The sequence below is a fragment of the Poecilia latipinna genome, unplaced genomic scaffold (assembly GCF_001443285.1).
Source record: "Poecilia latipinna isolate Pla-1442-1.1 unplaced genomic scaffold, P_latipinna-1.0 Scaffold1117, whole genome shotgun sequence".
Lineage (NCBI taxonomy): Eukaryota > Metazoa > Chordata > Actinopteri > Cyprinodontiformes > Poeciliidae > Poecilia > Poecilia latipinna.
The window spans coordinates 138,917-151,382 of record NW_015113733.1 but is presented as its reverse complement, the minus strand read 5'-3'; the positions used below and the strand labels follow the sequence as shown (position 1 = coordinate 151,382).

The following is a 12,466-nucleotide window of genomic DNA, read 5'->3' as shown; positions in this document are numbered from 1 at the left end:
TTCAGTTCACCAAAAGCCATGTAGGAGATCCAGACAAAGATGCTTTACCCAACATGCAAAGCAGTCTGAATGGCAGAAAAGCAACGCTGAACATCAGCTCAAAACATCAGCCCCACAAAGAACAACTGAACAGATGAACATGGAACTGAGATCTGGTTTGTTTGTTAAAGAATTTTCTTTTAATTCAAAGCTACATAATCAACATCAGGGCTTTCCTAAACGTTTTAGAAGCCATCTATCCATTTTTACATCCTTGTCCCTAGTTGGGTCTGGAGGGGTGCTGGTGCCCATCTCCAGCAAGACATTTTGGTTGAGAGGCGGGGTCACCCTGGACAGGTTGCCAGTCCATTGCAAGGCAACAGAGACAGACAGGACAAACAACCATGCACACACTCATACCTAGGGAGATTTTAAAGTATCGAACCCAGGACCTTCTTGCTGTCCTACCTACTGCGCCATTGTGCACCCCACACAGTTTAAAAACCTTAAAACAGCTAAACTTGGTGTAATTTTATCACTCAATGAAATAAATACACACCAGGTTTAAAATGATGCAATAAAAATTTTTTATTATGACAAAAATACTGTCACTACTCAATTTCATCTTGTGCCATTTACTCCTGTAATGGTTCAAACTATGTTTTAATTTTACATGGAAACATTTTTACCAACCAAAGGTAATGAGGCCCGTTAAATATCAGCTCATCTTCCACAAGACCGAGGAGCATTCCAGGTTTCTCTGACAAACAAAAACATTTACTGAAAAGTTCAACTATTCCTTTAAACTCACAATTTACCCTCCACTGTTTTTCTTAAAGGACAAACTGTATTTTATTTGTTGGTGCAAAGCAGCAAAAGACAGGGTTTGCCCCACCTCCTCCACCTGCAAGGAGGAGAAGAGTTTCCTCTTCTGTATTAAGGCATCAGCTGTGTGGGAGGTCACATGTTGTTAAATCCCATCATGCCTTTCATGTTGCCGGCGGCTCCTTGCTGGAACTGACGCATCATGGACTGAAGACCAGCCATGCCTCCTAAAACACACAAACATAACAGAATGATACCAAGTTTAACTGTTTGATGAGCTGTGGGACATTTAAATATGTGCAGGAAAAAAAATAACATGAAGCAAAACTCATCAAGCTGGTGGAGTCCATTTTAACTCCAACTGCTTTTAAAACCAAATCTGGATTGTTGAAAGAAACAGGTTTTAAAAAAAGTCAGTATGATCTTGCTTTCTGAGCACTAGGCGTTAATGTCTAGGGCATAATAATACATCTTATTCTGTATTGTTTTAGTAATTTTATCAGCTTTGTGCATGAAAGTCTGTTTTATAATGTTTATTTTTTATAACACATTTACAAGCGAGTTAGATTTATTTAAATATTTTCTGGCATTAAAGAGAAAATGAATAAAAGTTGTTCATCAATTAAACTAATTTCTGTTCAGACAGTGCAGGCTGATGATGCTGCTAACAGACTTTAGGCAGGACATGTTGGAACAGTGCACTCATTTATTACTCTGATCTGTAAAATTCATCAACAGCTGATTCTCTTGACCTTGGCCCCTCTTAATAACTTGAGGAGTTTTTGTAACGTAAAGCCTAACTGACAAACAACCAGATTTTATTAAAAGCAATGGGAATACATCAGATCTAATATTCCTGGATGAATAGTATCAAGCAGTTTCTTTGTAAAAGCTAATTACTATAACTCTGAAAGCTTCTTTAACTTGTGAGGTTTCCTAAACTTTATTTATTGCCAAAATTATTTTCATTTGAAATACTTCCTCTATCAGGTACTCAGAATTAAAAAAAAAAAACTTTCCATTTTATGTCAACAAACTGTAGTTTTAAATTATTTTTATACAATACTAGGCTGTGAAGTTAACATTCCTCAGCAACTGTGTCGGACTGATTCGCTGGATTTACTAAGGCATTTTGGTATTTCTCTACATCTTCCAACTCCTTCACATCTGTGAGGTGAGCTGTGGATGAATGTTGACTGTGGGAGTTGTGCTGGAGAGCAGGTCTTACCCATATGATGCAGGACCCGAGGGTCCATCATTTTGGCCATCTGCTGATTCAGTTTGGCCATCTGAGATGGGTTCACATTTTTGGACATGTCTCCTCCTGGAACACCAAACATCACAAACACATTAGCATGTAAATCCAGATGCTCATATTTTCTAAAAACCTTGAGTTTTTTTTTTTTTTCTTGCTCTTCTTTCAGGTCATGATTTTGGGAAGTGTTGCATAATCAAATTACACTTCATCCTTCAGCAGATTTTACAAAGTGATTCATAGTTTTCTACATTCACACAGTCCTCCTTTAAAAGTAGTTATTAAATATCCAGACATGTTATTTCCATCCGGTCAGAAACTGATAAAGCAAGGGAAGATGTGTTGTTCAGTGGTTTGCTCAAACACAACTAGCATCCAACATTACTCTTCTGATTAAGAAAGATTGCATCACTACATCAGAACCAGATCAGTCTCCTCTAGGCATGAATTGTGGCTCACTGGTACCTTTGAATAATCCTTTGATGCCTCCCATCTTCTTCACCATCTGAGCAAACTTAGTGTACTGAGTGAGTAACTCCTGAACGTCTCTGGTGGCAACTCCAGATCCACGGGCCACTCTCTGGATCCGGTTGGGCTGCTTACTGAACAGCTTCGCTCCATCTTTACTGTCCAGTTCTGTAAAGCAAACATAGTGAGGTCAGTCAGAGACTTCACCCTCTCCGTAATCAGAAATCCCGTTCAAACTAACGTCTACATTCAGATCTGCTTGACAAATTCAGAGAACAGTAGAGAGAGAGTAGGTGTCAGTGCGTGTTACCCTGGTCATTCATGCTGTCCATGATGGTCATGAGTTTCTTCAATCTGGCCATTGATTCCTGTTCATTTCCTTTACTCATGAAATCTGTACCGAAGCCGGGAATCATACCCTGAATGCAACACACACACACACACACACACACACGCACACACAGATCCAGAGTCAGGACAGAGAGACACGCGACTCCTCTTCAAGGTTCTCAGATCAATCATCAATAAGGTCATTATGTATTAGATTATAGCATATCAGCCCTTTTGAACATTGTATAGTTAGGGTTGCATACAACTTATGGGACTAACAGCATCTACTCATACAGACGCTGAATCAACATAGTTTTACTATTTACACATCAACAGAAAGCCAGTAGCTACATGAAAAAATGCAAACAGCAAGAAAAGAACGGGCTTAAAGACGACCTATTAAGCGAAATACTGCTTCTAAATACAGACCAAGCGCTTTAAAGAGAAAACGAACGGACAGCCATTTTTTTGTCAATAAGTTTATGCTTTTTGGTGTCTGGAAAAATGAGCCGTTTCAAAAACCTCCCGACTGTTAAGTCACAACGTGCCATTTCCTACCAACCCAAGCTTGGTCAGTTGGTTTTACCGCTGAAGCAGCTTATTGAATTTAAAGTGACAGAGGCCCTAAGAATGATTTGTGCAACAAATGTGATAAACTTGTTTTGTCGTCCACAGAACTGTCCCAACCTGTTCAAGGAAGCAAAATAGGTCGCCTTTAAGATAATTTGAGAGGAAGTCTTCAGTTACCATAATTTGTCCAAAGGGCCCCATCTTCATGATGTTCTGGAACTGCTCGTACATGTCCCTGAGCGTGAACTGACCTGCAGGTCAGAGATCAGGAGTGAGTCGCTGTGTCTGCAGCAGGTTCTGCAGTGGAGGCGTCTGGGTTCTCACCGTGTTTCAGTTTGTCTATCAGCTCCTCGTTGTCATCCAGCTTTAGCTCGTTCACTCTGTCGATCAGTCCTTCAATATCACCCATTCCTGCAACACAAACCATCTTTTGACTTGATGCAGAACTCTGGCTGCGTGTCTGCATGGGTTCAACAGCAGATTTAAATGTAGAGGTGGAAAATAACAACAACAAAAGGACCAATGTGCTTTATTCTGTGGGACTTGTAGTCTGTGAGAAATAAAACACACTACATGAGAAATAAAAATATAATGTTCGTTTGCATCCCTCCCACCTGACTTCAACATGAAACTTGTGTGGTATTAATAAAATATTTTTGGATTTGAATTGAACTAAATCATTGTTCCTACAGTATTCAAGTCAATACTCAAACATATTGTCCAATCCTACTGATCAACTTAAAGCGGTTATTTCGACAGAGATCAGGTCTTAATTACAGAAGGACAGATGGATGAATGGAAAAAGACCAAAAAAAAAAGGGACAGGATATAAAATGTGCAAACAAAACTAATTTTCCAAACTCTTTCTAGTCTGTGCTGGAACCCTGGGAATTCTAACTATTTGGGTAGATCTCTGTTTTTTTATGAAGCACTACGGGATGGAATTACATATGATCCAAATTATGATCCAAATTTAACTCAAAGTTTCCACTGAGCTCCACTGAAAAGAATCCCTACAACTTGGTTCGAAAGAAAGGTCATTTTCCCCAGAGGCAGTGATCAGATGTTAGAAAGACTAACTAACCCTAACCTTCATCTAACTAACAGAGTTACATTCTTGGTAGAAGCAGCAGGTGCCGTCAGAGCAGAAACACAGGAGATTTTTACCCAGCAGTTTGCTGATGAAAGGTTGAGTCTTAAACGGCTCGAAGTCGTCGATGTGTTCCCCTGTTCCGATGAAGATGATGGGACTCCTGGTGGCCGCCACACTATCAACAGAATGTCACAGAGTGAGGGTCAACCATCGGCTCGCGGGCCAACCAGCCGAGCAGCGCCATGCAGCAGAGGTTCTTACGCGCTCAAAGCTCCGCCTCCTTTGGCGTGTCCATCTAGCTTTGTGACGATGACCGACGCTACGTCCACTTTGTCTTTGAAAGCTTTAGCCTGGGCTTCGCAAGCCTGACCAATGGAAGCATCCATCACGTACACAATGTTATCAGGTTGCTATGGGAACAGAGAAAGGAGGAGCATAAATATATCATAACAGTAGAGAAAAAAAAGTCCTTAGACACCAATAAAACTTAAGACACTAGAGATGAACCAATCAGTTATTAATATCTGTATTGATCTTGAAAAAAATATAGATTAGGTATCATGACAATGTCCCCATTCCATGAGGGTAGATCTATTCAGTCTAATTCTATGCTTTGTGCTCTGAATAACATCATGCTTTATTATTTATTTTACATTATATTTAGAATTTCTATTTGCTCTTTCTGAACCATTAAAAGAATGTTTGCTACAGTTTATTTTTACATGTTTGACCGAGGTAGTCAACTTCTTCTTTTATCAGTTTGTTTTTTTATTATTCATTTTACATTGGCTGTTCTACTCCTATTTACACTGACTGAACAAATTAAAGTTGTTTTTCCATCTTTGACCAAGCTACTGAAGCTATTGGTGTATTTTGGTGTGCTGTTCTGGTGCACAGCCATCAGATACATTTGTAATTCAGTACATACATGTCTGTGTTTTAAAAAAATAAATGTTTTAAGTCAGTTCAGCTGTTTCTCTATCATATTGGCCGGTACTAAATCTCAGAAAAAAGTGGATTGGTGAGTCCTTACTTCCGTCAAGCTGATCCTCTGTGGTGATGAGTTCAGGTACTCACCACTGCGTTGGACACTTGCAGCATCTCCTCAAACAGTGAATCCTCCTGTTTGTGTCTTCCACTCGTGTCCACAATGATGATCTCAAAGTTTTCGCCTTTGAATTTCTCGACGCCTTCAGCGGCGATCACCACAGGATCCATCTCAGTGTAACTGAACCCAACACAAACAGGGAACCATGAGGAGAATGAGGGAGGGGGCAGAGGGGTACCAGGGGCTAATTACAAACAGGGGAAGCAGCACAGGAACGCTCACCTGCCATAAAAAGGTATTCTGGCTTTGGTGGCGTTTTGTTTGAGCTGATCGAAGGCACCTTAGAGACAAGAGAGGAGTTTTCACATCAAAGAGAAGAGGTTTGTTTATTTATAGATCATCTGGATAAAGAGTGACGCACCATGCTAGGTAATGCTACAGGCAGTGTGTGTGCCTACCTGCTCTGAAGGTGTCAGCACAGATCAGGCAAGTCTTCCAGCCTTTTCTCTGGTAATAATAAGCGAGCTGTTGGGAGAAGCTGCTGTTAGTGGAACACAGACATGAAGGTCTAGAGCTGTGTGTCACAGTGGCCATCATTTAACAGTTCCTCCAGTTTTTCGCAAATCTGCAATCGCGGAAATTTACGCAAAATCAGCAGATCTCTGTCTTTTTTTTACGTCAACATGTAAATGTGAGTTTACTGCAAATTGTGGCTGCTACCTCCCATCTGCAGGTGGCAGTGTTTCTAACTTTTACTACTCTGCCGATAATTAAGTTCTTTAAGGAATAAAAATATTTGTTTGACCAATCTGTCTGCTTGTTATTTTTTCCTCTTCTTTATCTTCTATATGTAGAGTTTTAAAGGGATGTAATGAGGAAAAATCTCACAAAAATCTTTGTGAATATTTCTAAATTGATGCCAAAAAATAAATGACTTGGATTGTTAAAAAAAAAAAAAAAAAAAAAAAAAAAAAAGCTAAATTCTGGAGAAACATTTTAGGATGATCTGGGTTCAATCTGGAGGTTTGGAGGTGAGAAACAGATTTCATTACAGCACAAAGAAGAAAGCAAGGAGGCTATTTAAGGGCATTATTATGCATTTTCCTTGCATAGGGTGGCATTTTATAGCACAAACAAGATCAATCTAAACAGACATCAACTCTTAACATGCTAGTAATTTAGTTAGAAAATTAATTAAGGACAACCAACTCAATGTTGATGCATTTTCACAGGCAATTCCACCAAATACCGAGGAAATGGATGCAATCTTCTGATTTTGAAGAAATTAAAAACAAATTTTTAAATAATGCCTCGCCCAGGGATTTAGCAAATAAATATTTTGTTATTTCTAAGTGTCATAAAACAGGAAAGATTTTGATTTCCATATCTTTCATGTAAATATCTGGTTTCAATAGAATTTCTTGCACAATTTACTAAAAGCTGTTAATTAACCTTAATTGTCTGGGTTCCATCAGAATGCCACATCTAAACCTAGTGACTCCAAACTGAAACTCATCTCAGGTTGTGGGAACATTAACTATCCACATCTTCATCAGGCTCAACAGATGTTCATTCAGATCTGTTTTCTCTGTTAATTCCATTCTTTTTTTTTCTTTTTTTTTTTTCTAAATGTGTTTAAAAAAGGTTTTAAAACATTTAGGGGTTTTGTGCCTAGCATACTTTAGTAAACAAGTTCAGTTTTACTTTCTTATTATTATAACATTCGCTCAGAGTTTCTGGGGACTGTTTCATATCCTGATTGTTTTAAATGTTCTTTTCTCTACATCATTGAAGGTTTTGGTGCTACTATTCAAGGGTTGGACCACAATACTGAACAGTTGCGATAACAGAAGCTTCAAAAAAGGAAGAGGAAAATGTTCCATAAGGTCTGATCAGCTTTAAGTCTGTAAACATAAGTAATGAGAGAAAACAGCCCTTTTTAGTCGTTTAGAAGAACTGTAAAATGTATGTGGTGTTTTGGAGAGTGTGTGTCAGGTGTGTGTAGTCACCTTGGAGCAGGTTGTAGTTTTGCCACTGCCCTGCAGACCAACAAACATGATGACGTTGTTCTTGCCTTTGGTTGGAGTCCAGGCCTTCACGCCGGGATCGACCAGCTGAAACAGAGCACACACACGTCACACACACACGGACACTTCACAGCAGCTGGAACTCATGGTTCTCATGACTTATGGACCTACCTTCACCAGCTCCTTGAACACAGCGTGTTGGATCATCCTCCTCTTGTTCAGGCCTGAGGCCATCTCCTCCAGGTCTATGGCGGACCTGCAGGGGGAAGACAGAGGATCTGCTAACAGCCGGGTTCTGCCCAGGAGAACGAGACCAGAACCCAGCTGCACCATGCTTACTTGACGTTTTCCCTCAGCTGTTTGACCAGTTTGATGTTAACGTCTGCCTCCAGGAGAGCAGCACACACCTCCTTCAACATGGCGTTCAACACCTGGGAGGATAAAAACAAACAAACTCCTGAAGAACCACTCTCCCATTTCTCCTTTAGGAACCAAATCCAACTGTTTTTCTCCTTCTTTGTGGACAAACTGAAATTTTAATTTATCACAAAAGATTTATATTCAATTTAAACTGTGATCCTGAAAGTTACCTTTAAAGAAAACCTAGATAAACACAATCTAAACATCTCATTTAGTCCACCATTTCTTTTTTGCCCTCCTCCAACTGTAAAAGTGCACCATAGCACTGAAGGAGCATTTCTGGAATAATTCTTCATTATTCATGACATTCTTTCACCTTGTTTTTAAGAGAGAGCAGTTGGTATTACACAGATCTGCAGTAAACCTGGATTTCACTAATATTTCAGTACAAATACAATAAATTTAAAAAGTCAACATTGGATAAAAAGTAAGCAAGGGAAAAAAAAATCAACTAAAATAGAAAATCTATGACGGCGTATTAGGACCATTGTAGAGATTAATCTCAAATTTTCAGGGGTTTTTTCTTGCAAATTTTCAACTTGGAGCTCAGAAAATTTCTAGAAAATTTCTGAGATCTCAAAAACTTCTGACATTTTGGCAGAAATTTACTCCTTTTTTTTCCTATCTACAACAGCTCTAAAAACAGATTTGCTATGAAAGAAATCTGAGATTTTATTTCCAAGCCAGCTCAACATGAACCTCAGTAGAGAACAGAGCTCCCTTTCTAGAAGCCTCTTCTACTTCAGGTCAAACTAAATAAAACTTGTAAGGTTTCTTCAGTAGCAGTTTCCAGAACAAAGAGTAGCGCTCGGCGCCACACTGTGTGTCCTACCTCTTCATTGATGATGGTGGCGTTGCTGAGTGACCTCAGCGCCGAGGTGATCTTCCTTCCCAGGTCGGCCAGCACCATGATGGCACTCTGAAGTAAACCTGGAAGAGCCCAGAGGAACACACAGACATCTCGCTGCTAACCCTACCAGCCTGTGGCCTCACTGATCACAGAACAGACTTTACTCTATGTTATGATTTTTTTTTATTACGGCATCATTGCATCAAACAGAAATTCTGCAGCTGATGCAACCTAAGTATGTGTGAGGTCAAAGTGTGCCACTTACTGTCTGTGTGAGTGTGTGTTGTGGAGGGGGGACTTCCAGGTAAGAACCCTCAGTGAGTCAGAGACTGCTGCTTCCCACAGCCACAGCTTCTACACAGAGAAGAGAAAAACTGTGAATTAATCTCCTCCTGGACAGAGTGTGAAAACTTGAGCTGAAACTATGATGTAATCAGATTAATGTAAATACACACCTTTTATTTATCATTTTTGGTTGTTGTGTTTAACTTTGGGTAATTAAAACATCTCCCAGCTCTTTAAAAAAAATTAAAGCTTATTGGTCTTTAAGAGAGCAACATTGAACTATTATTATACAATTATCTATATATTATTTGAAAATAGTGTTCAAACAACAATAATATCGTTTATCGCAATCATTTCTGGGATAATTTATCGTCCAGCAAAATGCGTTATGGTGACAGATATAATTACGAGCACAAATTTACAAAGTGGAAGGAAAGTCCCAAGACAAATGACTCAAAAGCTGAACCCACTCAGAGGCTAAATATAGCTCCTACTCAAGTCATTTTTAAAAAGTCTTGGAAATTCCACATTTTTTTCTTAGAATTTTACTTTGGTAAGATAAAGATTATTTGAATTACTGTCAGCTGAGTGTACACATTAACATCAAATAGATGGAGCAGTAAAAGGACCAGCATGGCTAGATGGCGTAACAAATCACAATAATGAAATCAATAAGGTGAATAAATAAGGTATGAATAAACATGTTGATGCCATGTGGTGATTAATTCAGTATTGCACAGTTTCATCATCATGAAATTCTTAATCCAATCTAAGGTGTATGATTAGTTCAACAGATTACTGGGACTGTATTTGTTTTTTTATGACTCATTTTGTTTCAGGAAGGAACCAATCACAGTCCGGCAGCGACTCTCTTAGCATGGGGGTCAACCACACCGCCTCACTAAGAAAGTAACACATCTATCTGAAATAAAGCAATCAGTCGCCCAGACTCAAGTTTGCCATAGCAAACGTGCAACAAGGTGAAGAGAGAATTAAATGTTTGGCCTGCATGCAAAACTCTGTACAGTGGGAAACTAACACTGCACATCACCCTACACACACCATCATAATGGTGAAAAACGGTAAAGGCGGCATCATGCTGTGGCCAGTATTAACGCTTGAATATGGACAAAGTATATATCCAGGAGAATCCTGGAGGAAAACCTGTTAGAACCTGCAGAAGACCGAGGTGGAAGTTTTACCTTCCATCAGGAGAACCACTCTGAACATGGAGCCAGAGATACAGTGAGCAGCATGTTCATGTGCTAGAATGGCCTAGTCAAAGACCAGACCTAAACCCAATTGAAAAAAAAAAATCTGTGGCACGACATAAAAAATAATGTAGATGCTCTCTGTCTGATCTTAAAGAGCTTTACTCAAGAAAATGTTGACAACTATTTCAGAGTTTTTCTTCCATTTCGTAATTTTTCTTTAGCTAGTTTATAACATGAGGTCCCAGTGAGATACATGTATTGCATACTAACGCAGGGCTCTACTATGGCTGGTCAAGACATCTGTGATTTTCCTAATGTCGAAAAACATCACTTGTCATTTAGTTTGACTCCAATTCTTATATATTTAAGCTCTTAACATATTGAAGGTATTTTAATTTCTTCTGGAGTATTTCAAGGGTGTAAATAATCGAAAACCTGACGACACTTCTGTGTTTTTAATCCTCAGCTGTGTTGGGTGAACAGCCAACAACCGCTAAAGCCTTTCGGTTTAATCTACTTCGCCGTAGAAACTGAGAGACCGACGAGGAAACAAAGCTAAAATCCCAAAATAAAACTAATCAAACAGAGCACTAAGTCAGTCTCTGGTGGACGCCAACAACGAGGCCTCAGATTGATGGTGTGTGTTGTTTTTTTCCTCAGCTTATCAGCCTCCGGCTCTCAACATCACAGCTGTTTACAGCAGTGCTAACGACCTAGCAGCTAGCTAGCTGGACAGCCGACAGTCCACTGTCTTTATCTGGAAACTGTCTCCAGCTCCAATTAGCTCATTATTATCTAAAATGGCGGAAACTGGACCACAAAATAAATGAGAAGAAATGTGTCAGTGGTTGTTCAGGCTTACCGAGCGCTGGACACTACAATGTAAACGCAGCTGTTTCCAAACTCCACCAGAGAAGCGTCATCTAAACTGAACTAAACCGGAAGCCCTGCGTCATCATGAGTTGTTTATATTCAGTTTATGGGTGTAGTACCGCCGCTTACTGGGCTGGCGCATGGACGCGCATGTCGAAATGGCCACCTGAACTGGATTTTAAGGTATTTTGGTTGAAAAACTTTCCCCGAGTGTCGTGAAACCATCCATACGCTACCCTTTTTTTTTTTTTTTGAACAAATGTACAGAATCACTTTAGGGCACACATCAAATTATAAGATGACAATAAAAAATAAAGTAAAATAAAAATAAAATGTCAGACATCAGAGGGAAAAGAAAAATCAAATCAAATTTTATTTGTATAGCACATTTCAGCAGGAATGTGCTTTACATCATAAACACAAAACCACAGTCATGCAACATAGACTCAACAATCAAAACATTACATTAAGTGCCATCACTAAATTCGTAATTGATTACGTTTCAAATACAACTCTAAACAGGTGGGTTTTTAGTCTAGATTTAAAGGACAAAAGTGTTTCAGCTGTTTTGCAGTTTTCTGAAAGTTTGTTCCAAATTTGTGGTGCATAGAAGCTGAATCCTGCTTCTCCTCATTTGGTTCTGGTTCTGGATGCAGAGCAGTACCAGAACTAGAAGACGTGAGAGGTTCTGGAAGGTTGATACAACAGAAGATCTTTAATGTATTGTGGTGCTGAGCCATTCAGTGATTTATAAACCAACAACAGTATTTTAAAGAATATTCTCTGAGCTACAGGGAGCCAGTGTAGTGACTTTAAAATTGGTGTTACGTGTTCCATCTTTTTGGTTTTAGTGAGAACGCGAGCAGCAGAGTTATGCATCAGCTTGATTGATTTGTTGGACAGACCTGTGAAAACACTGCTGCAGTAATCAATGTGACTAAAGATAAATGCATGGATGAGTTTCTCTAGATCTCACTGAGACATCAGTCCTCTAATCCTGGAGATGTTCTTCAGGTGATAGAAGGCTGACTTTGTAACTGTTTGTACACAACACCTATAATACTTATCTAAGCAACATAAGACGAGGTAATAAAAGATTTATTTTAAAAAAATCTCTATATCAATGGGGCCCAACAATGTATTTTTTATCCAAAACTTTTTTTATATATACAAATTTAGAAAATGAACAGCAAACTTTAGATCAAATACTTCTAACTCCCACCTGTCAA

General features: G+C 39.1%; 1 protein-coding gene across 3 annotated transcripts; it reads right to left on the bottom strand.

Annotated features, from left to right (window-relative positions):
- Positions 1–542: 542 nt before the first annotated feature.
- Positions 543–11,336, bottom strand: srp54 (signal recognition particle 54). Of its 3 annotated transcripts, XM_015052536.1 has the most exons (17): positions 11,227–11,336; positions 9,131–9,219; positions 8,848–8,945; positions 7,935–8,026; positions 7,767–7,851; positions 7,578–7,682; positions 6,027–6,093; positions 5,851–5,908; positions 5,598–5,748; positions 4,782–4,930; positions 4,595–4,695; positions 3,752–3,838; positions 3,605–3,678; positions 2,838–2,946; positions 2,525–2,695; positions 2,033–2,128; positions 543–1,031 (listed from the first exon to the last, which is right to left on the bottom strand). In XM_015052536.1, exons 3-17 carry the CDS (start codon positions 8,923–8,925, stop codon positions 940–942), a joined length of 1,515 nt encoding a protein of 504 aa, XP_014908022.1. In that variant the 5' UTR covers positions 8,926–8,945; positions 9,131–9,219; positions 11,227–11,336; the 3' UTR covers positions 543–939. The 3 variants fall into 3 exon arrangements, with proteins under 3 accessions (XP_014908022.1, XP_014908020.1, XP_014908021.1); XM_015052534.1 differs by lacking the exon at positions 543–1,031 and having other exon boundaries at positions 1,878–2,128; XM_015052535.1 differs by lacking the exon at positions 543–1,031 and having other exon boundaries at positions 1,878–2,128; positions 9,131–9,216; positions 11,227–11,314.
- Between the last annotated feature and the right edge of the window lie 1,130 nt (positions 11,337–12,466).

What these genes read in the sequence shown, in the direction of transcription:
- srp54 (XM_015052534.1), bottom strand. Translation starts at nt 8,925, where the DNA reads ATGGTGCTGGCCGACCTGGGAAGGAAGATCACCTCGGCGCTGAGGTCA. An exon ending in CAGCTGAGGGAAAACGTCAA is followed by an intron (nt 7,852 to 7,934) that starts GTAAGCATGGTG and finishes TTCCCCCTGCAG; the next exon opens with GTCCGCCATAGACCTGGAGG. An exon ending in CATCAAAGGATTATTCAAAG is followed by an intron (nt 2,129 to 2,524) that starts GTACCAGTGAGC and finishes TTGGTGTTCCAG; the next exon opens with GAGGAGACATGTCCAAAAAT.